The sequence below is a fragment of the Rhea americana genome, unplaced genomic scaffold (assembly GCF_003343005.1).
Source record: "Rhea americana isolate MKP2758 unplaced genomic scaffold, rheAme1 scaffold_123, whole genome shotgun sequence".
NCBI lineage: Eukaryota > Metazoa > Chordata > Aves > Rheiformes > Rheidae > Rhea > Rhea americana.
In genome coordinates this window covers 1,672,237-1,698,701 of record NW_028185295.1, presented here as the reverse complement: position 1 = coordinate 1,698,701, position 26,465 = coordinate 1,672,237, and the positions used below count along the sequence as shown (strand labels likewise).

Genomic DNA, 26,465 nt, shown 5'->3' with positions numbered 1-26,465 from the left:
TACAATCACTGCTTTCAGCAGAAGCACCCATAACTTCAAGAGTACTTTAGAATCTAGTCAGTTTATGGGAGGTGCAAAGCTCCACTCTTGGGCTCCCCTATCTCCCCCCCCAAACAAGAATTTTGCCTAATAATCACCTTCCATATCTACTGTTACAACAAAAGAAAACGGAAAATGTTAATTTGAACCTCAGGACAGTTGTGTAAGAATTATTGATTGTCACTTTTATTTATTGCAAAATGTTCAAGATACTATAAAATAAATCCTGGTCACTGGAATAATTACAGCTGACATTGTAAAGTGCAGGACCTATTGGTACTCCAGTTTAATTTTCTTTGTAAGATGTCTTGTTGCGTACCGCTGGATATGGCTTCTCTAACGCTGACAAAAGTAGCAGTGCTTGTGAGGCTTTGCTGGGGCCTGTAGCTGAGCTGCCATTTTTGCAGTTGGAGGTGTAAGCAGAGAAATAGTTCATTCTGTAAAGCTCTGCTCGGCTTTTACAGCAACCAAGCTTGCTCATCAGCAGAAAGAAATCCCTTCGGAATGCTTTGGTGAAAATTGCATACAGAAATGGGTTTGCACAGGAGTTGACCGGRTAAAATAAAACCAGCAAAATCTTAGAGTTTGTCACTGTGATGAGAGGTACTTTAAAGGCAGCAGATATGGCAAAAAAGGAAATGGGGGCCATGCAGGTAAAATCTGTGAAGATCAGTATTGCCATTCTCTTGGCAACTTTGGTATCTTTATTGGCAGCTACCAGCTCTGGATTTTGAACAGCTATATAAATCTTAATGTAACAAGCACAAATGACAATAAAAGCTACAACATTTAACACTAAGATAATCAATATGTAGGCTTGGGAAAGAGCTGTTTCAATATCCATGGGTAAACAAATACTGACCTTCATGTAACTGCTGACCCCTAAGAGAGGCATCACTGCTATTAAAATGGAGAATACCCAGCCACCAAGCATGATCACTACAGCATGCCTTAGTCGTAGCTTTCGATCCAACTGCATTGCRTAGGTGATTGTATACCACCTTTCTACAGTGATCACCGTTAGTGTGTACACTGAAAGCTCGCTTGCAAACACCGTGAAAAAGCCAGCAGTATTGCAGCCACTGCCTGTTTGCCAGTCTATTGCATAGTTATAATACTGACCACTTGTTTGAGCATCGACAGAAGCGATGAGGAGCAAATAAAGTCCCATGCAAAAATCAGCAAAAGAGAGGTTGCACATGAGGAAGCGAGGAACAGTGAGCTTGTAATGGCTAGTTATCAGAACAAGGAGTACAGTGAAATTGCCAGCAATTGCCAGGATATTTATAAACCAAATCAGGATTCTGAGAAAACTGTATCCCAGGATATCTTCACAGGGATTAAATGCATCTGGTTCCGGAGTGCATGTGAGTATCTTAGGCTGACAAAAGTCATACTCAAAATCTAAGCCAGTCATTTCATTCTCATAGAAAAAAGCTGAATAGCTGTAAGGAGAGTTTTCTTCATCCGTTGCAAACGGGGACTTGTTCTTTTCTGCTGACCACAGCGATGTGTTGTAAGAATCATCTCTATAACTATTAAAAAACAACCCCCCACAAATAGAAGTGAACTATTTGTTACATATTGCTCATATTTTTTTTAGAAAATACAACAGATGAAAGTTGTTTTAAACCAGTTACTTTCTAATGTGTTTCTACAGAGTGTTTGCACATAATGAAGTCTTGTAAGGATGCCTTCTGTTTGCATAGCAAACTTGGAGAGCAGAAGAGGCCACAGAGGAATGCTTTCTAGAACTTACTTATTTGTAAGTGCTTTATTTTGTTTGCTTTCTAAGTGAGCCACCTATCTAATGATGCYAGCAGAGTGCAGTCCAAACTATTGTAACACTTGAATTGATGGAATATAAAATATTCTGCATATAGGTTTATCAGAGAGTTAAAGAAGCCTAACTAAAATAAACTAAGGATTTTAACTGTGTTCCCTTACCTTCCTTAGGAAATACACTTACTGAACAAATTCCTGAGACTATGTATGATTTTGGAAATGCTAAGAAATTTGATGTTAGCAGTACTATAAATTGAGAAATGGTGCACAGTTTACTTGATAGAATATGTGGATGGCTAGGAATATATCAAGGTTATACTGGACCCAATGCACTGAACAAGTCAAGGAGTAAATATGGCTTAGATGCGAGGGTGGGAAGTGGGAAGAACACTTGCAATGCTTTCCATGTGTTGTCCTTCGCCAGCTGCTGGGCAGGCAGGCTGTGGCTGGCCAGAAGGATATAAACTATCAGAGACTAGTATCTAACCACTCTTTACACCGGAGAGGGGGCAAAGGAGAAAAATCTACTTTGGAGTTCAAAAGAGTTCTCAGGTTCCAAAACCTTCAGGGCACAGCAACTTACATGAGACTATGACATATTTAACCTGTAAGCATTATGAAAGGCACGGGGCAGCATGGGATGTGCAATAGCATTATTTGATAGAGTTTATCTTCTAGGTCTCAGTGCCTCCTATACACCAGCCACTTATCCTGTAATTCTTTGACTATATCTACACAATGCAGGTATAAAGGTTCTTTCACTGTGATAAGATAAGCTGTTAACAAATAATGACAGATGCTGGCATAGCAAATGCAGAAGCAAAAGTAGTGAAAAAGAAATGACTAATTATACATGTTTTTAGATATTTAAAGTAGATCTTTCTAATCTCCASGTCATTAATAATGTGAGGATAAGCCTACAAAAGAAAAAAAACATTTTAAAAGCAAGCATGTATCCTTCTGATTCCTTGCCAGAATAGGTACTGATTTCACAACTACACAATCATGAAAATCATTAGTGTTCAATGGGAAACTATCCAGAGAATTGGTAGCAGTGGGTCAATTTAAATACCTGCTTAAAGTTCCACTTCAACTAAATATGTGCATTAAATTATTTTCCTGGATCAAGGTCTTAAYTGGCAAATGAAGCTGGGCTGCTTCTCAGGTATTTCTATTGAACGTACCAATCTGTTCTTATCCTAAATGCTCTCTACTTRCATGAAAAACTGCCCCATGTTTTGCTTTCACTTGCTTGGCTTAAACTGGAAGATCAGGGAATRTGTTTGCCTCTGTTTATTTACTAGTTAAAAAAATGTGATTTTTCTGAGAGGCCATGTAAACATGCAGTCTTGTGCATGCTCTTTTTTTGTAATAATAGCTCTGGACTTTGAGTTAATTTTTACTGTTGTTCCCAACCTTTTCTGCTTACAGCCTTTCAGCTTCAGAATCATTACCCTTCTTCCATTTGCTTAATACAATGACTACAGTTCTGCTTATGACCTCTGCTCAGAGAATTGCTGGGATTGGGACTTAGCAAAGCAAATAGTTTCAGGATCCAATAGACTTGAATATTTATGCAGAGGAGGTGTTCAAAAGATGCTCATCTGGAGCATAGGATAACTCAGGCATAGGCACTAGTGATCTGTGTGATCCAGTCGCAGTGATATTGGGTGTCATTTGACTTGCCTTTATAACGTGACCTAATGCAAYGGACATCTCCATGTTTACCTCCTTGTCTCACCCTGCTTCTCCTAAAAAGCTGTCCTTGACAGAAGYTGTATATTCTTGGTCTTGCTGACAACTGACTTGTTCCTTAACTGCCTCAGATTTGCAACTGGGAGTWCAGCTGATGAGATTGAGTAAGTGAGGCAATCAAAGGAGTTGCAGGCAGACAGCAAAGGAGAAAAGGTAATGAGAGAATCAAACCAGCTTTTGCTTTATAAAAGGTCTAATACCATCAAACAGCAAATATAACATGACCCAAGGAAATCATTATCCCAGTGGATCAGTTGAATTTCAGCTGTATTTGTGTTGGAATTTTGTGACCAAGACTTTGTCTTTCTAGGCTTTGCAATGCTCTGACCCTATCTTAGAGCTGAGGAAAAACCCCAAGATCTCCAATTTAGCTATAGAGGGAGATACAATTGCGAATCTGTAAACTTTTCCATAAAATATTGGTGTAGAGCTTTTGTCATCCAATATGGCCAACATGATTAACAATAGTTTTAATATTAGCAATTCCTATGGTCCCACTTGACACTGTCAAACAGAATTGTGATGATATGGAAGGACATAATTAGAACAGGTAAAACAAGTGTCTCAGGTCATCAAATTTCTCTTAACTCCAGAACTCCTTTTTTTTTTTTTTTTTTTTTTTTAACCATGGAAAACCATTGACACAAATTATCTTTCCTATCAGGAAAAGTTATTAACATTGGCATCTCTTCTTTGAATCACACAACTGCAGTTATCTACAGGCATGGAAAAGTCCATGTAGGCCCTTAGCGTTCTCAAATATTTAATCACTGTTTTGAAAGACTCCATAATTCAAGCTGGACTGGGTACAACACATGAGACTTTTTGTTTTTGAAACATCAAAATCACAAATCTTGATTTAACAATAGTAAAATTATCACTGTGCAACTTTTAAGGGTGACTTCAATTGGCAATACAGGACATGCTGTACTACAAAAATGCATATGGGGGGGGGCGTATTTGCTATTTCCAGCTTCTGAAYGCAGAGAGGTACTTACAATATTTCATTAGTTGGTTTCCTCATGGTGCTTTCGCACTCTTTGGAGAAGTTGTCAAAAATGGAAAGCAAAGAATTTTGTCTGTAATAAGGATGAAAAGAAAGTTGAGTATCAGTCTAGATTTCAATCAAATTCTAAATTATATACTGTAATACTGTACTGAAATACTATATTGAAATGGGACAGATTCTCTGCAATAATAAATGGTAGCAGCTATGCTGGCTTCTAGAGAAGTACATCTATTCACAAGTGCTGGAAAGCTGGTCTGATATTCTTCACTTCAAAAATATGTTTAGGATCCGCTGGTAGACTTTAAATGTTAGAAATAAAGCAATTTGTGAAGTACAAATTGAAAGACCATGTATTTGCCAAAATCTCTGATTTTGAGGCTTTGAAATTATGGGCCAGGTATTCTGCTAGTATGGATGGAAACTGCTTTGTCTGACCTCCTTGCTGTGGCAGTAGAAARATCCTGAAAAAACACTAAGCTCTTTTGTGTACTTTCAGGAGAATCGGAAACTTTTAGAAAATTTTATTTATAGCAAGAGAAATAAGGTTTTAAAATACCAAGATAAACTCCTATCTGATACTTATAAATAATGGGATGACAACAGCATTTGTTTTTCTTGTAKTTTTAAAAAAAATGTGCCATAGCCTGCTTTTTGTTTCACATTCAGTCCAGTGGAGGAAAGTTTTGGGAACTGAACACTACCTTCCATCTCTCTTGCATGGCTCTATGAATGAGCACACCAGTATTGCACCCCAGAAGTCTCAAGAATATTGAGTTTTAAGACTTTTATTTCTCTAATATTGATGATTCTGACTTAAATGAATGTGCTTGCCAGGTCAGATACAGGCAAGACTTTATCACCATATTTCAGTGACCTGATAGCACAGTTCATTGGTGTTGAAGAATGGGATCTGGGGCAGGTTGGTAAAAACTGGGCAGGATGAATGTATGTAGAATAAAAGGCAACAGAAGCAGCTAGTTGGAGACAGAAACAGACTGCAGTTGCATGGCCATGAGAATCTGTAACCACAGGAAGGCTCTTCCCTCTGTAACCTAGTAACTGAAGTCAGGAGATCTCAGTCTTCGTAGTCTTGTGCTGGCATCAGCAGATAGCAATGAAAACAGCAGAAATGTCTGTCTCATCCCTTTATAGTAGCTGGTCATCTATAAATTAATAGTCTGTTACTTGTCTGAGTTCTTCCAGTGGCCAGGGTTGTGCAGATGGGTAATGCACAGGAAGTGGTCTGAACCCTGCTAATACCCCAGTTGGAGGACAGTATAGTTTCCTGCTTTGGAGGGTTTCCCCCACTTTTTTTTTTCCCAATTTACTTAAGAAAACAAYTGATAAATATGAAAAAGTGTCTTCCTACAGCTCGACTGTAGGATCTTYGCTTTATTCCTGTAGAAGCCGTAGTGAAATAATGTACGCAGAGAAAGCATAATGTTATATCTAATTTTGTTGCAAATAACTGGATTCTGTTCCTGTCTCTACAACACTATCCTTATATGATGGTAGGCAAGTCACATGAATTGGACTTCCCAGAAATGGCTGCTTAATATGTCTTTTCTGTTATCTTCATTAGAGATGTAGACTAGAAGTGTGGAATGCTCACAGCCTCAACTAAACTTATTTGAAGTGGCCTTGGCTGCCTAAAGCCAAATGAGAGTTGATTTACTGAAACAAAAACGCTAGAAAATTAGCCACAGTTGTCCTAGATTGTCTTTCCCAAATCAACAGATGCAAAGCCCGGTGCCACAKTTTCCAACTGTGAAATGGAAAGAATAGTACTGCCTATTGATATTTAAAAGCACTGGAAAGCTCAGTAGCTTCTTTCTCTAAGGTTGTGTCAGGTACTTATTTTGGTGAGTAATTGAAAGCCTGCATTTTCTACAAGGTCATCATATCACCTGTGGTTAAATAAGCTGCATAGCTAAAGGCTACAGGAGGTTTTTCTTCTTCTTCTTCTTCCTTTTTTTTTTTTTTTTTTTTTTTTTTTTTTTTTTTTTTTTTTTTTTTTTTTTTGAAATACATTTCCCATGTACCAGAAGTCTTTTTTTCTTTTTTTTTATTGAAATACTGAGAAAAATATAAGCCTTAAGCAAACTTAGAATAATGTTCCTGCTGGCAGATATTGGGCACAGGATGAGATCAATTTCTGTTCTGAAATAAGTGGAAATAAGATTGCTGGCTTTAGCAGAGATTTGTTGTTTTGTGTGATGCCTTGCTATGTTCCACAGCTTTCTTGTAACTGGAATAAGGATAATCAAAGTTCTGAGAGCTGAATAAAGCAGAACTGCCATTTTGGAGTTTCTGAAGTACTGTAATACAATATGGTGCTATTTGGACTTACTTTTCTGTCCTTACATTTCTAAAAGCACAGCAGTGGCTGGGATAAGTTAAAACAGCTTCCAGCAGGTTACTGAATTTATCTAGTGGTGGCAGTCTCTTTAAAGAGTAAGATGATGTTGCATTTAAGACTTGAACAGCCTCYAGTCCATAACTAGGCAGGGATTCCAGAGCTGTTGAAGAAATATCCCTGAAAAATAAAGACAGCATTTTATTTTCTTTTGATAGCTATAAAAACACCAACAAAGCAYGAAGTTGGATAACAGTGACTCTGTTCTTCAAAAAAGTCTAAATCCACAAAGCAACAACCCCTGATCCCCAACATAGACATGTGTTCTTTCCTTTCTTGTCTGAACTCAGCTGATGCCCAGCCCTGAGAACACTGAAGTTCATGGCATGCCTGAATTGGTATCAATCAGCTTGATACTGATGAATTCCTGGCTCCYAGTCTTATGTCTAAGGCCAGCTGTTACCAACAAAGTTGGCCTCTTTCTGCCTATCTGTCCCAAGAGCTTATTCTAGTGGGTGTTCTCGGAGCATGATGCTTAGGTAATATGAAACTTTCAATCAGGAGTTTAAATGCTTTTCTTTTACACATGAACCCCAGTTATGCAAGGAGCTCACACTGTCCTGGGGAAATTGAAACACATCGCTCTGAGGGTTGTGCCCTAACCTCTCTTTTTGAAAGCTGCCATGCATAGAGCAAGGGAAGGCTCTTTATTTAGGCCAGGGAAAGACACGGAAAGTAGATGAATGTGACTCTCTAGCCACCTTAACAATAAGAACATCCACTTGGCTCTCTCTCTCTCTCTTTTTTTTTTTTTTTTTTTTTTGCTCTGAAGGGCTGCTTTAGGTGCTTTAATTAAACAGTTATTAGTTAAAACATATTCATTAAAACACACAACATTTCATGGTATCACACTGATCTGTCTTACTGTTTGTAGAAGGTAAGAGATCCAGTATCTATTGAAAAACAGAGCCCCTTCTTCACTGAAATGATGTAGTCTACTTAGCACAGTACAGTTCATGTGGGACACTTTTAAAATCAGATAATAAAGTCGTCTGATACTTACAGAACGTCTGGCCCTGTGGCCCCCCTCAAGGCATCATTGTGTATTCTCCTGAGGTTTTTATTGTCCTTTAGAATTCTGTGGAGACAAACATTGTTAACTCTTCTATGTTTTAAAATGATCTTTTTTTGGTCTCTTCCCATCTATTTCCTGTTAACCATTTTCCCCATCACACTAGTTGTCATTGTAACATCTGGCCTGAGAGTAAACATATTTCATACTGGACCTTTCCTTTCACTGATGCCTTCAAACCATCATGATCTACAGTTAATTCTAATCATTTCCAATTTAGTCTAATTTAAACCAATAACAATGTGTACAATATGTACAAACAATAGCATACAAAAATGGAGTAACAGTGTTGCCAAAACCATGAGTCTACTCCCAGAGCATGTGAGATGATTGATTAAAAATTATTAAGATTTACAAAATATAAAATGAAGTTTCCTGGGTCTGGGCTACATTTTCAAGTTTTTCACAACTGCTAAGTTTAAGAATTTGTTATATTTTAGTAACTAAAAAGATTTTCTCATATCTGCAACATTCTGAAGGATGATGTTTCAAGAACAGTAAATATTGCAGGATGATCAATTTAGTGGCAAAGGTCAATGACACCAAAAGATGCAGTTTTCTAATGGGAATCAGGAAATGCAAGATATGGCCAGTTAAACTGAATGATGAGCCTTTGACTGTATTGAATTATGATTTAGTCTTAAAGTGAGAAGGGGAAACATACTCACAATTGATTCAGCTTTGTCCCATTGAAGGCATGACTGTGGATATCTTCAAATCCATTTTTATATAATTTGCTAAAAATAAGAAAAATGCATAAATTAAGGAAAACACTTGGGAAAATAAAAGATTATTTTATTGTACTGCATGTTTCAATTCTTAAAATTGTATTTGTTTTAATAATTAGAGGATATGGCTTGTAAAGGACATAGGCAACCACAGCATATGGTAGGCATGACTGACATAATTCTGAAATTATAATAAAATTGCAGCTTATCRTTTAGATCTTTAAGAGAACTTCTGCTTATGTACAGAATTTCCCTGCTCTGAGCAACTGGGTGCCTATCTGTGCTTACCTTGTACTGAGATCCTGAAACAAGATATTATTCCATGCAAGACCCTTGCATGAAGACAACCTGGATGCAGGACCCCTCTGTGTGAAGCAGAAGACCTAGATTCTGTGGTTTCAGCATAAGACTGTAYCCTACAGCTCAGAAAGCTGCCCAAATTCAACAGACTGTGGCTAGGCTGTGCCTTTTCTCTCCATCCTTCTTATGGGAGCAGTGCCAAATTGAAGACAGAAATGCAAGATTGCAAAGGCCAGAGAAATATAAGATGGAAAGCTATTCTAAAGRCTAGTAGATGGTGCTGGACTGCAAATCCTCTGTGAATAGATTTTTCTTCCTACAGCCCAAGAGATGGYTTTGCAGAGAGGAAGGGGGTGAGTCACCCATAGTCCAATGTTCAATGAACTATCAGCTCTTACAAAGCAGAGCTCTGCACAGCATACTGACAGACTTGAATTGTGCTTGAATTGAAACTTAGCTGTCCCCTGCTTTGCATAGGGAAACTATGTGTCCACCTGGTTTCTTCGTTCCCCATAGTGGGAGCCAGACAACTTCGAGGCTGGGCCTGACTGCACCTACATTCCAGCTACTTTCCTTCATTCGTAGATATAACTTATGGGACTGATTTCACTGAGGAAAATCTATTTGTGCTATTAAGTTAATGTTTCCAAAATCATTTGTATATATTTTTCCTTTAATATTCTTCCTTAATAGAAAATGATGCATTTTATATATGACCCTTTATCTCTACAAAAGTTTTGTTGTCACTTTTACACATGCTTTTGGGAGAGCTGAAATTGGAAGCAACAGTGGACTGATAATGCAGCTAGCTCACACAAGGTCCAGTTCACAGGTGGCATCAACTATGTATTGATATCCACTGTGACCTCTTCAGCAAATTGGGGTTAGCATACTGTAAGGCCAGCTGTCATCTCAGTCACACAAAAATATATATTTCAGTTCTATTTTAAAAAGATAAATCCTGCACCATTTAAAACACATATTTTACTACAGCTCACACCTTCATATGAATGAATTTACAGTAAGTAAATTACAATTCTAGTGCACTTTAGTTTTAATACCACATCAATATGACAGCACTCCAATATGCTTGTTGGGTATTAGTAATTTCTTTAAAATTTACCATGATTATGCAGTATTGATTCTCCATGAACCCTCTTCCCACATCCACATGAAATACTAACTGTTGGTTGCTACAACACACAACAGGTGGCCTGCTGCTGCCCTCTATTGTTCAGTTGGTCCTTCCTCAGATGACCTGAATTTCAAGCACATCCTGTGGAGAGGTGGTTCAGCGTGCATTATCTGATATTTGGGCATTTCTTAGTAGAAATTTTTGTGAGGCCAACGTACTACAAAATCCATATAAGGTTTTTGCTTGCTCAGCAGATGACACCTCATCTTGGCTTTCTACTGCTYTCCTGTTCCTTGGATGTGGCATCTTACTTACCATTAAGCCTACCTTTCTAACAGATGGTTGTAGCAACGAATCCACARTTTGCTAAAAGGAAAGTCTTAGCGTGGAGACTTATAGGAATCCAAGCAAACTGAGCAAAGAGAAATCATGGTAATAACAAGCATTGGTATTTTGTATCAATTTAGTCTCTCCCTGCTCTTTGCTAATACAAGCGCATTGCTCACAAAGATCTCTTTGAAAGAAACTTGCTGCTATCACAGATACACGCAAAATATTTCATTGCTGCCAAGCACTTGTCACTGAGGACAGTAGAGAACTAGGCCAGTTTTTCTTAAACGATCAGGTGTGCTTTCTCCCGTTTGAGGGCTTCACTACAATATTGCTGCTCATTCCCCATAAAATTACTGTTAGACCCCCACACAAATTTTTTCATAGAGAAAAGGAGGCAAATGTAAAATGCACCAAATTCTTACATCTACATTTTATTTTTAGGTAAACTGCTGCAGAAACCCCCAAAAGGCATCTAGGGGTAGAATTCCATTTCCCAGTGATGACTGGGGAAATAAAGCACAAATGCAATATTTCTTTTTCTTACAGTGCCAGAGTAGCTGGCAATTGCTTCTGCAAGTCCTGCTGGGACCCTGCACACCTGAAGTTCAGCAGCATTACTTGTTTTAGTAGCCAAGAAGCTGGCTCAGCCTCCCAGCTAGAGCGTAGATTACTGGTATTAGTCTGGTCTATTCCCGAAAGTACTGTTCGAGAGACCACATCCCTGAGGGAAAGAGACAGACTTTGACATATAATGTAGCTTTTGGAGTTTATGTCCTGATAGCAATAATTTTAAAAACAACATTCTATGGAAGATGAGGACTTGGATTCCTTTTCATAGTTTTTCTCCTAAGTGAATTTAGCCTTAGGAAAAAAATTCTGCTCAGAGAATATCCATAAAAGCTATTAGCTGGAAAGCAACCTTCTACCTCCCAAGCATTTCAAATTTAACTTGCGTTCCAGGCATATACTGTAGAGGGATTAATTTCAAGAAGTTTATAAAGTGGAGCTACTTTCCTCAAACAGAAGTATTACCTTAATAGAAGGAACTGGAACTATGACTGTTTTACTCACAGTGTTAGTGATTCATTGTTCATCCCTTGGAAAGCATTTCGGGGTATAGTTGTCATACGCAAATTATCACAGAGCTCCCTTTGGGAAGAAAAACAGTATTTTTGTCAGCAATACAGGAGCAAGATGGTAAGACTCATATTGAGTTAGACTGGGTCTCCACTTACAAAATAAAATGAGCTTCTGATGAGAAGATCTGCGTCAAATCTGGAAATTCTCTTATTCCAGTATTACAAATGCTCCTAGAGAAAAGCATAATTGTGATTTACAGGAGAAAAACTTTCAAGACTAGAATGCAACAAGAAGCCAACTCTGTAAGTACAAAGTTAACAGTACTTTAAAATATGAGGGAAAAACATGATTTTTAATTCAGCTTCAATTGTTTTTGTAAGATCAAGCAGCTGTGTATGTTGTCTCTATATTAAGCATAAAGAAGAGAATTTTAGTTACTCCTCTTTGCATAGTATCTTGTAAATCTGAAAGCTTTATTCTAGAAATAAGCGCATACCAGAATTAATTAGCACACTTTACTATCGTTTTGTCCATTATTGGTCTGCCCTAGGTTAATTGATTTTTATGCCTATTAAAAGATCTCACAACTGGTTAACTGCACATTAAAGCTATGGTAAATGAGGCATGTACTTCCAGTGTGCTGTAGTGCATGAAAAGCTTCTTCTTTCTTCATACTCCTTTCTGTAATTTATCTCCTTTACAGAAAAAGAATAGAAACAGAAAAGGAACAGAACTCTCACAAGTATTTTAGCCTTGGAAGGTTTCTGAATGCTCCATCTTCAATGTGTAACAGATTTTTTGTGTTCAGGATTAATCTGTAATGAGGAAAAAAAACACTTCAGTAATGTAATCATTATGTATTTTGGAAGGACCTGAATTTTGCTAGCAATTGGGCTTTCAGAAAACAGTCAAACGCAGAGTATGAGAGAAGGCTCTTACATTGCTAACAAACATTCTACAAATATGCTATAAGCACATTTTAAAGCAGTATTGCTAATAAAAACAAGTTATATTTGTTGAATGAGCAACAAAAGATGCTCCTGAATTTACATGATTCACTGCATCGCTTTATTCAATTGGAGTATCTGGTTTATGGGTGTGAGTTAGCAATCTGCCATTGTCTGCAGGCTCTCTGAGACAAGAACCATTATGTTCTGTGTCTGTAGCATGCCTAATGCAATACAGTTCTGCTCCATCTTGGAGGTTCAGAGGCACAAGCACAGTACAAACAAATAATCTGCCACATTCAGGTCGATCCTATATTAGAACCTACCAATTTGAATCTTTACAAAGTGCCTTTTGGGTCAGGTATTTTGGTAGTAGCTGCAGTGGATCCTTACACAGCCTAGAACTAGGCAGGTATGCAAGACGTAGTTCCTTGTCCGATGCTAAGGGCACCAATTGCTATTTTGTATCTTATTCTTCTAAATCGTACACACTGAAATGGAACATAGTTGACTTTAAAATCCTGTGATTCTAGGCTAAAAAGAATAAGTAAAACCCTAATTGAGGAGCTGTGGATTTGTTTCACTTTGGCAGATGAATTTATTGCTGCTGGACTCCATAACATGAGTTATCAATGCCACTAATTCTTACAATATACCATTATGACGAAAGTGCCTCTAACTTGATCTTAGAGGTATAGCTAAGCAAGGAACCTAAACTCTTTGCATATCTGTGTGTGTCCCTGGTCCTTGCCCAGCAATCATACCCTTTTGCATCAGCTTCACTTTCCGTTATGTTACAGTGCTTTGCCTCACCAAGAAAGGCAAGTCCTCAGATGGTTTAAATTGTTAGGACAGCACGGACATTATTAGAGTGGTGTCGTAGCACCAGATCTCAGGTGACATTCCACCAGATTTTTGCTTAGATCTGCAGATATTGGAGATTCAAGTGGAAATGGAGATAAGTGTATGAGAAGTACTGTTCGCTGGTGCTTGCCCACAGAACATGACAGACCCTCTCAGTGTAGCTGCAGAAAGTGCTCCTTGATTATCTGGTGAATCTTGGCACAAGTCTTGGCACAAAAGCATGAAGGCTCTAGTCCAGCTCCCTCTCTATGCATGATTTACAGAACTAATAGGTTTTAGCAGATGAATTTGCAACAGGAGTTCAAATCCAAGAACTACATTGAACCTACCTACCCTGATTATCCTTTGAAAATACCCTTGAGTGCAGCTTGGGACATCAGGCCCTTGCAGTGACCTGTTGAACATTCAAGATTTAAACACATCTTCTTTCTAGTTTCCTATTTCCTAGTGGTATGGTTTAGTTTGTTGTTTTGGAAGACAGGCAAAAAACAAGCTATCTATGAACTGTATGTGAATACAGCAGACCAAATCTTTTATTCCATACTTAAACCCACCACTCATTCTAACAGGGGTTGGACCCAGTAAGAGCTGGACAAATCTGCATCTCTTGCTTATATGAGCAAATAACTGGCTTCAATGTAATTTACTTATGAAGAGAAAAGCAGGAAAAAAAAAAGACAGGTTTGTCTGCACTCAGTTGCACCATTTTTAAGCCAATCACTGACTGTACTGTGTGGAAAAAGGCAGTAACGAAGTACCCTATCAGATTTATAGTTTCCAATTTCACAAAATATTTCAGAACATTCTCCTAGTCAGTGCTTTAACACTACACTCTCTTAGATGCCTGTGCTATGCAGTTCAAGTTTTAAATCAATACATGTTCTGTTTGAGTAATATTTTAGCACTCAAAAGAAGAGCTCTGCATACTAAGCAGATGTATTTAAACATTATAGGGCTTTGAAAAGTGAATCTTCAAAAGGAAAGTAACATCTCAAAATTTTTCTCTTCTGTTGTCATCTCAAATTATTTTTGTGCTTAGAAGGCTAGACACTAGCAGTAGAAGTAGATACAGAGCTCCACTACTGCCATTGAGCTCACTAAAGGGAATGGAACTTTATATAGATGGATGTGTTTGCATGATTTAGATCTCCAATGCTTGACTTTATAAAGTGTTCCCTATTTTATACGGTACTTTGGCGAGAAATGTTTCTCATTATAGGTCTAATCCAAAGCCAACTGAAATAAGATAGGAAGACTTGGTCCAGGAATACTTCTCTGCTATTTACTCCTTCTTGGGGGTCCTAAATTACAACATGGACAACATAGAACTCTTTTTTCTTTTTTTCTTTTCTTTTCTTTTCTTTTTTTTTTCAGCTGATGCTTACATTTCAGACAAAGTGGGAAGGCTGTCGAATGCACTAGCTTCTATTCTTTCTAGGGAGTCGCTCTGAGAGATTTCACTGTAACAAGAAAAGGCAGACACAAAGCAATAAATCAGTGGAAGAAATACTAGAAATCACTTTTCCATTTTATATTTTTCTTTTATATATATATATTTATATATATATATTTGCTAAAAAAAATCCCAAACAATCCTCGTTTTGCAGCAGTGTCAATGTCTCACCTCAGAAATCTTGAGAACCTATACCAGTAGGGATTGAGAGTGATCAGCATTTTGCTGTGTTAACCTTTAAATAGGCAAACTCTTTTTAATCTCTATCTGCATAACAGCCTACCTCCATTTTTCTCAATAAACTATAGATCAGGTATTGACTAGGGGCCAGAAATAAGATAAATACAGTGAGTCCAAGCCTTTTGCTCATATGATTGGTCCCACTTACTGAATTTTTCTGCATGGGCAAGTATATAGGTAATGTTTATTATTCTTCAGATGCTGTTAAGTCAGAGTGATTGTCATCTAATCCACAGATGTACAAGCATATACATGCACAAATATGCATTCAGTGCACTTTAGGAATAATTTTTGGATCTAAATGCTATTTTCATTACGTATACGCAAACTGGCAGGAAGTGGCTTATTTTCATCATTATACAGATCAACATGAATGTTTTTGTAGGCAATGTCAGATTTTGATGTACTGATGCCCCTACTCCACACGTGTATTACAGAATAGCCAGTGTTGCATATAGAGAAAAAAAACACACTTATCTGATGCTTGCTGAATTCCTGCCAGATTAAGATTCTAGACATTAAACAAAATTGACCCCAGAAAGTAGACAGTACATATTGATGCATATATGGGGAAAAGATCTTCAAAACGGCATTTTCTCCAGATAGAATTGACTGGAAGAGCACACAAACTAAAGCTAAAATTATACATATATGTGGTAGTAAAATGGAATGTATACTAGAAATCAGGTATTAAATATGTATCTAATTCTTACGGAAGAAAAACATGATTTTTCCAATAATCAGAAAGGCAGATAACTTTATGGGTGGATTTTTATTTTTGATATTGCAATAGGTATCTGTGAATGCAAAATGAATGTGGAACAAGTAGTCTGCTGAGTGCCTGGTCATCTATGACTTATGAGCTTAGTGTTACGCATTGGGAGGGACTGGACTCTAGTGACTATTTACAGAACTTAAAGTGAAAGACTTCTTCAGGTCTGGGGTCTGAATTGCAGTCCTTCCACGTGATCCCTGCTATCTGCCACTGGCTTCTCATTTACTGATGTCTAAATGCCTTATGACAGTGAGAATAATTTATCAGTTGATTTACAGTTGGTGATGAGTTGCCGTATAGATGATTTAGAGATTTATAATTTAAAAATACGCATTTTTAGAAGTAGCACTGAATCTCAATAAAATTATGAAGTGTTATATAGATTTATTTCAGCCAAAGACATTGATTTCTATGCTTTTAGCTTGGAGAAATAGATTAAAAGAACACAGAAATCAATTAAATTCCCTTTATGTATGGGAAAATGTCAATGAACAAAACATTCTCTGTGAAGAGCAGGTTATACATGCAGTTCAGGAAGGTTTAGCATCAAATCACATAGGTAAGAAAAAGTCTGTAGATTTAAATTGGTCTCCCATTTGAAAATGGTAAGTTCTTGTTAATCATTAGGATAAAAGTGATAAAAGAATATGGTGCCATTGGATTGTACTATAATATTTTATTGTAGTTGAATACGTAGGGACATAGTTTATTTTGCTTCCTACTCACTAGAGCTACAGAAAAACATAAGTTTACAATTTGGCCACAAATATTTAATCAACGAGCATGAAAAGCTAAACTCGTCTAGCTGAGTTTATGTAGGCTTTTGCATTATCCTCATCTTTCAAGTCCTTTTCTTCTGGAAACGTACTACAAAAGGGTTTCCTATTTTCTCTTTTCTTCTCTTTGAAATTATGTAACATCTAATATATATTTTTAYATCTGATACACTATGTGCTTTTTATTGGTGAAGACAAGTCTAAAAAGTGCACCTAGAATAGAAACGGGCTTTGTCTGAATGGCTACTTGGATCCTGTGAGAGTTCATCCCCTGTTCGGGATTGCACTGTTTTGTCATGAACTTTGTCCTTCAGTGAATGCTTGATGCCAATAAATAAAAAATAATAAATAATGGAAGTCCAAACCTGCCATCTTTCAGCTGGAATAATGACAGTATAAGGGCAAGATAGGTCAGTCAAGCCTTCTAATCTGAGTCTTTGATATAAAATAGATACAAAGCCAAGGGAGGGGAAGCAACAAAGACCTCATGTGCAAAGTCACAGTGCTTGTAAATTGTAAATTTAAAGATCAAAGAAGAGGTTCAACACTGTTGCTCCCTTCCATGCAAATGCTTTTTACTAACTGCACTACTCACTGAAATTAATATATTACTCCAGCCAGTAAGAACTACCTGTATAAGCAGGTTTTGGCTACTCAGTTAGCAAGGTGAAGTCTAAATGAATGATCGTGCAGATGTTTAAGCCTATGTTTACCTTCCAGTGAGTATTGGAATTATTTCTGATAAAATGTAGACAAAGACAAATGTTTGGAAACTTCAGGTGAAAAAATACTAAATTATAGCTGCATAGTATTTTTTATTGTATTTTGAAAGTTTATTATCATCAATAAGCCTAAAAACATGATGTGTGATTTTGTTTTTCTTCATAAATACGTGCTGTTGTGGATATCAAGTTTTATTTCTTGGTGTAAAATGGCAAAAAATATCTTATTTGGGTACTACATAATTGTATAATGATAGACTACTATACCTATCATTGCAGTGATAACATTTTATGATAGAAATCTATYGGCTTTACCACTCAAAAGTGCCTATGATCAATTATCAAATTATATCCGGTTCTCTGGGACATGATTAATGTTGTATTTTGTTATCTTTCATAGTTGTTAAAAATCATGTATTTTCAAAGACCTTTTTCTATTATATTGCTTAGAAGAAAAAAAAATGCGATGTTTATGCTTTCCCCATTTCTTCCTCCAGGAGTATGTTTTAGCAACATATTTTCAATTATTCTAAACATATTATTTTTGATGGAGGTTTATGATGGAATTGCTTACAAGAAATTAATGATAAGTCTATGGAAAACATTGTCAACTTACATGATGAAGGCATCTCTAAGTCCCTCGAAGGCATGTGAAGGGATTACTTTTACAGAAAGATGAGTAAATGATCTGCAAAATAAACAGAGGGAGGAAAGGATTTTAAGGCATAGGGTTTTCTTTATTTTACAGATGTACCATTATAGTGGGCAGAAAAAGAACAAACAGAAAGCCACTTTATTTTAGCCACTGTTCTTTGTACCTTTGGGGCCAGATCGATTTGATCTCTGTGAAATATTCTAAGGATATTGGGTCACTTCCTTAACAGTACAAAGCTAAGATGCATGACAGCCAAACTGGTAATAATCATAAATTATTAGACAAATAATAGCCTAACAGAAGTGAGTTGCTACAGAAATAGTCAACTGAAGCTATATGCTAGCCTCAGGATTTGAGGCTAGTTAAAGTTAGTCCCTCAGAAAAAGTGGCTTTTACTTAAAACTTCCTGTTGCTATATAAAACGTATTTGCTTGCATCCTCTGGACCATGTTATGTTCTTCTCTCAGTAGTATCACGGTAATACTGCAGTGTGGCACCCTGACTTCACTGGCAATACTGTGGATATGTACAAATGCAAAACAGATCCAAATCAGACCTCTGTGTGTGTGTGTGGCTTGCTGATTAAAAGCAAGAATATATTTTTCTTTTTAATTTTTGTAATTACTCTGTTCCTCACTGAAAGTTAATGATGTGGAAGGTACAGCTATATTTTAACACTCTGCTCCACATTCTAGTCATCCCAGTACTTTTACAGGCCAATTTATCTAGCCATGACCACACTCTCCCTGATAATGGCCATAGGAAAATATTTAACATATTTCAAGACATTATCTTTGTCCAAACAGATAATTGTTCTGTTTTGTTTTTTAATTAATAATACCATTTGTTTCCCATTCTTAAAAACACTTGTCAAGGTCTTTGACTAAAATGTTTCCATGCTCTTCATAAACCTTTCTTTTTCAATTTGTTGTCATAATCCTTTATATGAAGACAACTAAAAATGTTTAAGAACTTATAACTGTATATACATATATATGTGTTTACATATATATGTGTATATGTGCGTGTGTGTATACATATATATATGCTATACATACACAGTATAGTGGAAGGCTGTCACACATACATTTGTCTTGAGGTTAAGAATCTGGAGGTACTAACATGGGTATACATTTGTGATGCTCTTATGATTGAGTCATACCTGTCTTGACAGATGCTGACATGTAGTCCCTGAAGCAGCTTTGTTTACATGAGTAACAAAATTAAGTTATATTTCTTGAAAAATGTATTGCCACTCAGAGGATTGAAATGTACAGAGAATCCTGCAGTAGGAATCAATTTTCTGAGCCAACAGGGAAACAACTTCAGAAAGAAAGAAAAAGCGGCAATTGAGAGATTGCTCCTTCATAACCCTGGAAGCCTAGAACTGATCTGCTCCCCTCGGAGTGCCTGTTCCTCTCCACTGACTGCAGAAAGCCTATGCTAACAGTGCTCCTAACTTAGCCACCTCAGTTATGTGACTAAATTTAAGTAGGATGAACCCACACTTTAATACGTACTGTACTTAAAATGCATGACAGCATTTAATCCATTCTGTATTTCAACTTTATTGATTCTTGTTTTTTAATTCTTGTGAGTTCACCTTGATAGTTGGAACTGTGAACTCATCTGCACTGACATTACCTAGTCTCATTAAACATCTCACAAAACAGCCAGAACAAAAGAAGGCGGCAATTCATAATTGGACCGCTCTCTTAAACCTCTGAATTCTGGTTTAAACACCAGTATACACTTCTATATAGGTAAAGATATATTAAATTCACTGAAAAGGTGAAAGATGTTCTTACCATTTTTCTTGTCCACTTTACGTTTGCGGCTTGTATCTTAAACTATGCCTGTGTTAAACAGCAACATGTTCATTTAGTTGTATTTTTTTATACTCAAAACATTTTGAAGAAGATCGTTTAGCTTGCTGAGCCAAATCCAGCCTGTGTATAAGCATTTAGGTTAACGGAATTTTTTCTGCTTGTTGCAGGCTTGATTTTTTTCCAAAGCACAGTAAAGCTAGGCCTTATCTCATGTGTTGAAGTCTCTGCTACTGAACATGACTGATGTCTTTGATAGCACAGAATGAAACTCAAGCAGGTACTGGCAGGAATTAAATATTGATTTTTTTCTGATAGCACTCAGATTGTGACACTCAGATGTGACCAGTTATTCATCTCTCAGAGTCGAGGAAGCTTTTGACAAAAAAAGAACAAAACGAGTTTTATACAACTACAAAGATTTTTTTTTCCATATTTCTAACTTTTCTATCCTACCAGCATAGCCCTCAAATGAAGGCTGTACACATTTTTAATACAAGTTACCGATACCAGCTTGGAACATGGTATTTAGTCACAGGATGAACTTTTTTGATGAACTATAATGTTTCTTTCATACTTAACACACTGTAACTTATATCCCTGTACTTACTCCTTTCATTTTACAACTGACAGCACTGCAGCCCAAGATAGTAAGTGCCAAACTTCTTAACCTTGGAATTGGCATCCAGTAAAGAAAGGCAGAAAAGCATGGAGAGAAAATCAGCTTTTTTTGGCATTGATAGTCCCTTGCATTTCTTATATCTTGAAAAAGTAGCTTGATTTGTGTGTGTGTGTGTGTGTGTGTGTGTGTGTGTGTGTATGCATATAGAGTTATATATATATATACATATACACACACACACACATATATGTATAATTCTATGCACTAAGGTTTGAAATTGCCAGGCTAAAGGTATATGAGACTATCCAAAAATAACGTGAGAGACAGGAATGGCATCATACCTTTTCCTTGCTTGGTAACTAAAATGCTGTCCTTCCCTTCAGCCAACTTTTGTTTCCTGTCATTTTGTTTTGAAATCATTAGTTTAGAGTGGATTTTTCATAGGAATGGTTATTCTCCTATTACGAGGAATACTGTAGCCAGTAGAGACCATGASAGACAAGCAAAGCACAAACCACCTCTATTTCCACTCCAGTAAATGTATAGATGTAGCAGTAAGAGCTCTACAGAAAATGTTTATAGAGTGGCCTATTCCAAAGATACACTGGCATAAAACTATGTTCATCCTTTTTTGATACTGAGATAAAACAGAGGCAAATTGACTAAACTTGACAATAAGCTATTTTTACCTACTATAAGGTATACTTCTGCTCTAACATTACCATGTAGACTTGGGGGTCCAAGAGAAGCTAGTGGGAAGCCCAGATGCACAAAGACCGCATGACCACTTTCAGTTCTGTTGATGAAGAATCGAAGCTCAACTCACTCACACTGGTAAATAAAATCTCTGCGTTATAAAATCTCTGCATTAAAGAGATTGAACTTTTGAAAAAAGTGATTAATTGAACCAATAAAAAAAGCTCACTGTCCCTGTAGCAACTGGTATGAATGTGTTACTGTAGCTGGGTTGACTGTTGTATTTTACAATTGCTATTTTGCAGGACTACCTATAATTCTAAGCCCATTAAGGTGAATGCACAAAGTAGATCTTTGCTGAGAGTGGCAAAAATTTTATTCTGTTCTATCCTTGAACTCAACTCAGAAGAACTGAAAATATTGATTGAAAACAAGATTGAAAAGCCACCATTTTTCCCTGGATTTTTATCAGTTTCTGGAAGCAATGTAAAGTATTGACATTGATTTTTTTTAAAGCCTTGTATATTGGGCCTTATCTACTTGAAATGCTAGATATGATGCTGGGTATCATATAAACAGCCAAAGAATACTTTCAACTAGGTGATGATGAGTGACAGATTCTCTTCTATTAGAGATGCTTTGGCCCTGAAACTGCATTCCTCTAGCAATCCAAGAGAGTCAAATATGTCCACAATGAAGATACCATAAAAATGTCCATTTGTTCAGGCTTTTGCTCAACAGTTCCAGATTTGCAGCTTGAAAGTATTCAGGTGTAACTCATGATAATGTAGAAGCCCTGCATACAGGTGCATACACTGACACAACAAAGTAAACCCTACTGTGAAATGAGATTTTCAAAGGGTCATAAACATTTTAGGTATCCAATGCCAGTTACCGAATAACTGGAGTTGGATGTCTATTCATTTAGACTTTACTAAACAAATAAAAGTATGTATATGCACTAGGAGACTTCAAAAGAAGAAAAAGAATGCTTTGTTTCAAAATATAATGGTGTACCAAAGATTATTTTTCTGCTGAGGTTTAGAAGATGCATAGTTGCTATAGCCAAAATGGCATACGCAGGTGTCTAGATAATGGAGTTTCTAGAGTGCTTCTGTAACATCCAAATTAGAAACATGAGCCTGAGAAAAATATGATCAATTCAAGACCATGAAAACCACTTAATTCTGCAACCTGTGGAAGTCTAATCATTTTGAAAACTCTCCCAGCAACAACATGACATGGATAGAACGAATCCATGGGAAGAATATCTCAGGTAAATAAAACTACTGAAATTTCCCTAGAGAATTTATGCTTGAGCTGTAACAAATTATCCAAAGGAGATTTGTAAGCACAGAGCATTTTGGCATCAGGGTTTGAATTACATGAGTATAGCTGGAGTTACATTTTGACATTTATTTTCTTGACCCAGCATACTGGTAACTTGGACTTCTCTGAGTTTTTATGCTATAGTGTCACCAATGTAAACATGTGGGCAGCCCAGGATTTGTTGCATTTTGTTAATGAGGAGTTAGAACTTAGCAAAAAAAAAAAAAAAAAAAAATCTGTAGCAAAGTAGAAAAGCCTTCCAAATAATGGCAAGAAGAACAGGAGAATAAAGGATCTGTTAAGAACTTGAAAGGTATGTCTTAGTTAGCAGTCTTAGTCATGCCAAATTTGGGAAAATTAGCATTTAGAGGAGGTGTGATGGAAAGACTTGACTTTCAAGGGAAGAAAGAATATAAAATTAGGGTTTGCACAAAGCCTGACCTAGATATATGATGGAGCAGCATCCCAGGAACTGTATTGGAACAATCCAGAATAGTATTTTATTCCAAAACTATTAGTGCACTTGTAAGCGCTATTTCACAATTCTTCTGGTACACATAGGTACAAACAGGACTAATAGGTGACAAAAGGTAACTTGCTCTGGCTTTGACTCTCTTACACAGAACTATGCAGAGGGAGAAGAGAGCTAAAAAGATATTGGTAAAGCATGGAAAGACAGAGCATCAGTAAAATAATAAGACTCAAAAAGCCTTATGGGACAAAAGAACAAGAGGGAGAGGGAAACAACAGCTGAGGGCATAAGAAGGTGCTATATGAAGATCAAAGTAAGAGGTAAAAGGAAAGTAAAAGAAATGCAGTAAGAACCGAAAAAAAGAGAATTCATGTGTATCTGTAGGGTTAGACTACATTTATTGGTATAGTTTTGCAATTGTATGTTGAATTGTATGCTTTCTATTAAAAATTGCAAAGAAATGGAAATTTAATTGTATATTTCCAGGTTTGTTATAAATCAGGTTGGATGAGGCCTGAAAGCAGGAGTCATAGCAGTTGAAGAATTTACAAAACAGGACAGTGAGATACCTAGTGGTGCTCACTGTATCCTGGGCTGCTGCTAGTGTAGCATAGTCCTTCAAACAGCTGCTGGCTCTACTTAAATGACGAGATCATTTGCCCCTCTGATACCTCCCTATTATGTTTGTGTTGTGAAAAGCAGAAAATGCAGTACCGGTATGCTCATTTTCCACTGTGGGCAGTATACCTGTGTCAGTGGTTTTATGACTAGCTAGTGGTTTCTAGCTTTTGCCAGTACTTATGGCAGAACTGTAGAGCATCATAGTCCTAAGGGTGTTCTGTTCAACTCAGAGCAGTGTTTTCCTTTCAAGAGCAGCTGGAGAGGTTATTTCTGCAGTTATGACCAACTGGATCCATCCTATTGACAGCAAGTTTCATGGGAGTGACTTCTGCTGGTGTCCCAGCTGCTAGCCAGAGTAGGCAGCAGGACGGATATATGCCACTCTGGACCAGCTTTCTAACTGTGGGACTGCTATGTCACACAGTGACTGCTTGCTGGTTCTGAGAAACAGTGGGATGGGGAGAGTTTGTACCGTCTGATGTTCATGTGTTTCTGGGGGAGCTGCACTGTGGAACAGACAATACTGGCCTGCAGAAAGGATCTGGCACTTTTTGAGCCAAAGTGGGGACCCTCTGAGGAGATGCAGAGTAGGAGAAAAAAGCATTTCCAGGAATTGGAAGTGTCTGCGCAAATGCAGACTGAAAGATAGATGGATTTTTTTTTAAGTTTGAGGATAAATATTACATTTATAAGACTATTGAGCAGAGTCTTGAACACTTTTCTGACTGTGTGACCAGCCTAATACATGATTGGATTTTGTGAACAAAGATTAAATGTTATATTAAAGGCTGAAGGGAAAAAATCTTCCCTTATTCTTGCACATAATCTAGCCCTGTTGATTTGAGTGCAGTATAACTGACAGCCTATTATCTATTTTGACCTGGATCATCCCGAGTTGGAATGTGGTAATTTCTTGGGGCACCAGATGGAAAAAGAAAAAATGAAAGAGTAAACCTTTAAAAAGCAAGTAAAGAAAACCCACACAAGTTTAGAGCTTTTGATAACCTCTCTCTGCAATGAGGGAAAGGAGCAAAATCTGAGCTGTGATGTGGCTTTTTGTGCATTGTCCTAACAAAAATGCTGAAGCTGTGCAAAAACTAATGTCCCCATTTGTTTCTGCTACTGGAATCCTTGATGTGACTGATCCAGTGCCTGCTCTGCACATGCTAAGAAGACTGCTAGAAATGTGGTAGTTAAAATAACTGTAGAGAGGCTCTGCTTTCTCTGACACTAAACACAAGAAAGTGATGAGAAAACTAGTTCAAGGCAGAGACATTTCTAAAAATTGACTTTGGAGAAACAATTCAAAAGCTTATATAAATTACTATTTCTTGTTTATATCAGTTCTCAAGTAGAGAAGAAAGGAGAGAGAAGACCAGGGATAGTATCATCCCTGGGGAATTTCAAGAGCACGTCAAATTTACAAACAAATTACATGAAAATGGAAAACACCAGCTTTGTTACAGAAAGAGGCATAATAAGACAAACCCTGCTCAATTGCTGCAGATAACTCAGGGATCCAAGAATGGCAACTACACTATCTGTTGTCTGTCTAAACCCAGATTTTGGCGCCATGGTTGTTTAGAGCATTAGTGCTGAAATTCAACCTATATGCACTAGCCCAGCACTTGCACACATAGGTGTATCAAGGATTTGGTCTGTTCTACTCGATCATCAGCTGGGAGTACGATCAGTATTGGAAGAAGGGAGGGAGTGAATGTCCGTGATTCACTTTCAGCTTAATTTAATCCCAGTTCCCCATGGAGCATTAGGCAGAAAGATATGATGGACCACCTTAAAGAGATCCAAAAACCTGCCAAAACTCACAGCAAGTTTTTTGCTGCTGGAGTGGGAAACAGATTAGGCATGAATTTGTCAATGAGTTGAACCTCAAAAAAATGGGCAAAAAGCAGAATGACTCAGACACTTTAACACASTTGGCTTTAAAATTGCACAGCCTTTGGGATAAGAGGCTGCAACAACTCAGATGGATATGTAAAAGAAAAACACAAAAGAGAACTGATAGCAGGTTCAAGACCAAGTATCAGCTTTTAATATGATTTCCTTAAGGTTGTATAGACCACTAAGGGCCCTATATGTTTTTCGGAACAAGAAAGGCAGTTTTTGCCTTGTGCCAGAGCAGGAAAATACAGAAAGTTCAGACAACTGTACCATTTCCTTCTATAACTGAGTCTGGTTGGATACAACATCCTTCACACAGCTTTGGGAACACTACATTTTATTAAGAAATTGTCCTGAAAGGATCAGCATCTTAAAGAGAAACCTGTTGGCTCTGAAGTCTCGTCGGACCTTAAGTTCTCAGTCTGTGCACGATATGTTTCAATATCGGAAACGTGACTGAAGCAAAACATGAAGTCTCACCTCGGCGGGACAGACGAAGCGCAAACATACCGCTAGGCACTGCCGTGCCCACAGCCCGCTTCCACCGCTCCTCACAGCGCTGTGAAAGCAACCGCCCTTCCACCGCCTGTGACACGGCGGTGTCACCCGGTGCCACCCTTGGAGCGACCCGCCTGCCCACGGTTCCCTCACGCAGCGCCGCAGCGCGGGGACGCCCGCGCCCCGGGAGGCTGCCGCTACCGGGGGGCACGCGCCGGGCCTCGCCCGCCCCGCGCGCTGCCCTCCGCCCGCCCCGGGCTGCGGCCGCGTCCCCGAGCGCCGGCGGCGGTTGGGCAGAAGCCGTTGGGCGGCGGCCGTTGGGCGGCGGGCGCGAGCGCAGCCCCTCAGACCCCCCGCGGTACTTACGCGCGGGCGGGCGTAGGCAGCGCCCCCTGCGGCGGCGGCGGGCAGCGCA

At 37.9% G+C, this 26,465-nt stretch overlaps 1 protein-coding gene across 1 annotated transcript; it reads right to left on the bottom strand.

Moving 5' to 3' along the window:
• Positions 1 to 325: 325 nt before the first annotated feature.
• LHCGR (luteinizing hormone/choriogonadotropin receptor) lies at positions 326 to 26,460 on the bottom strand (the record flags this gene model as incomplete). Its single annotated transcript, XM_085325819.1, has 11 exons — positions 326 to 1,574; positions 4,578 to 4,658; positions 6,939 to 7,124; positions 8,008 to 8,082; positions 8,745 to 8,813; positions 11,644 to 11,721; positions 11,808 to 11,882; positions 12,393 to 12,467; positions 14,849 to 14,923; positions 18,046 to 18,117; positions 26,417 to 26,460. Coding segments are annotated over 11 exons (2,079 nt in total), but the record flags the coding sequence as incomplete, so codon positions are not given.
• Positions 26,461 to 26,465: the final 5 nt, after the last annotated feature.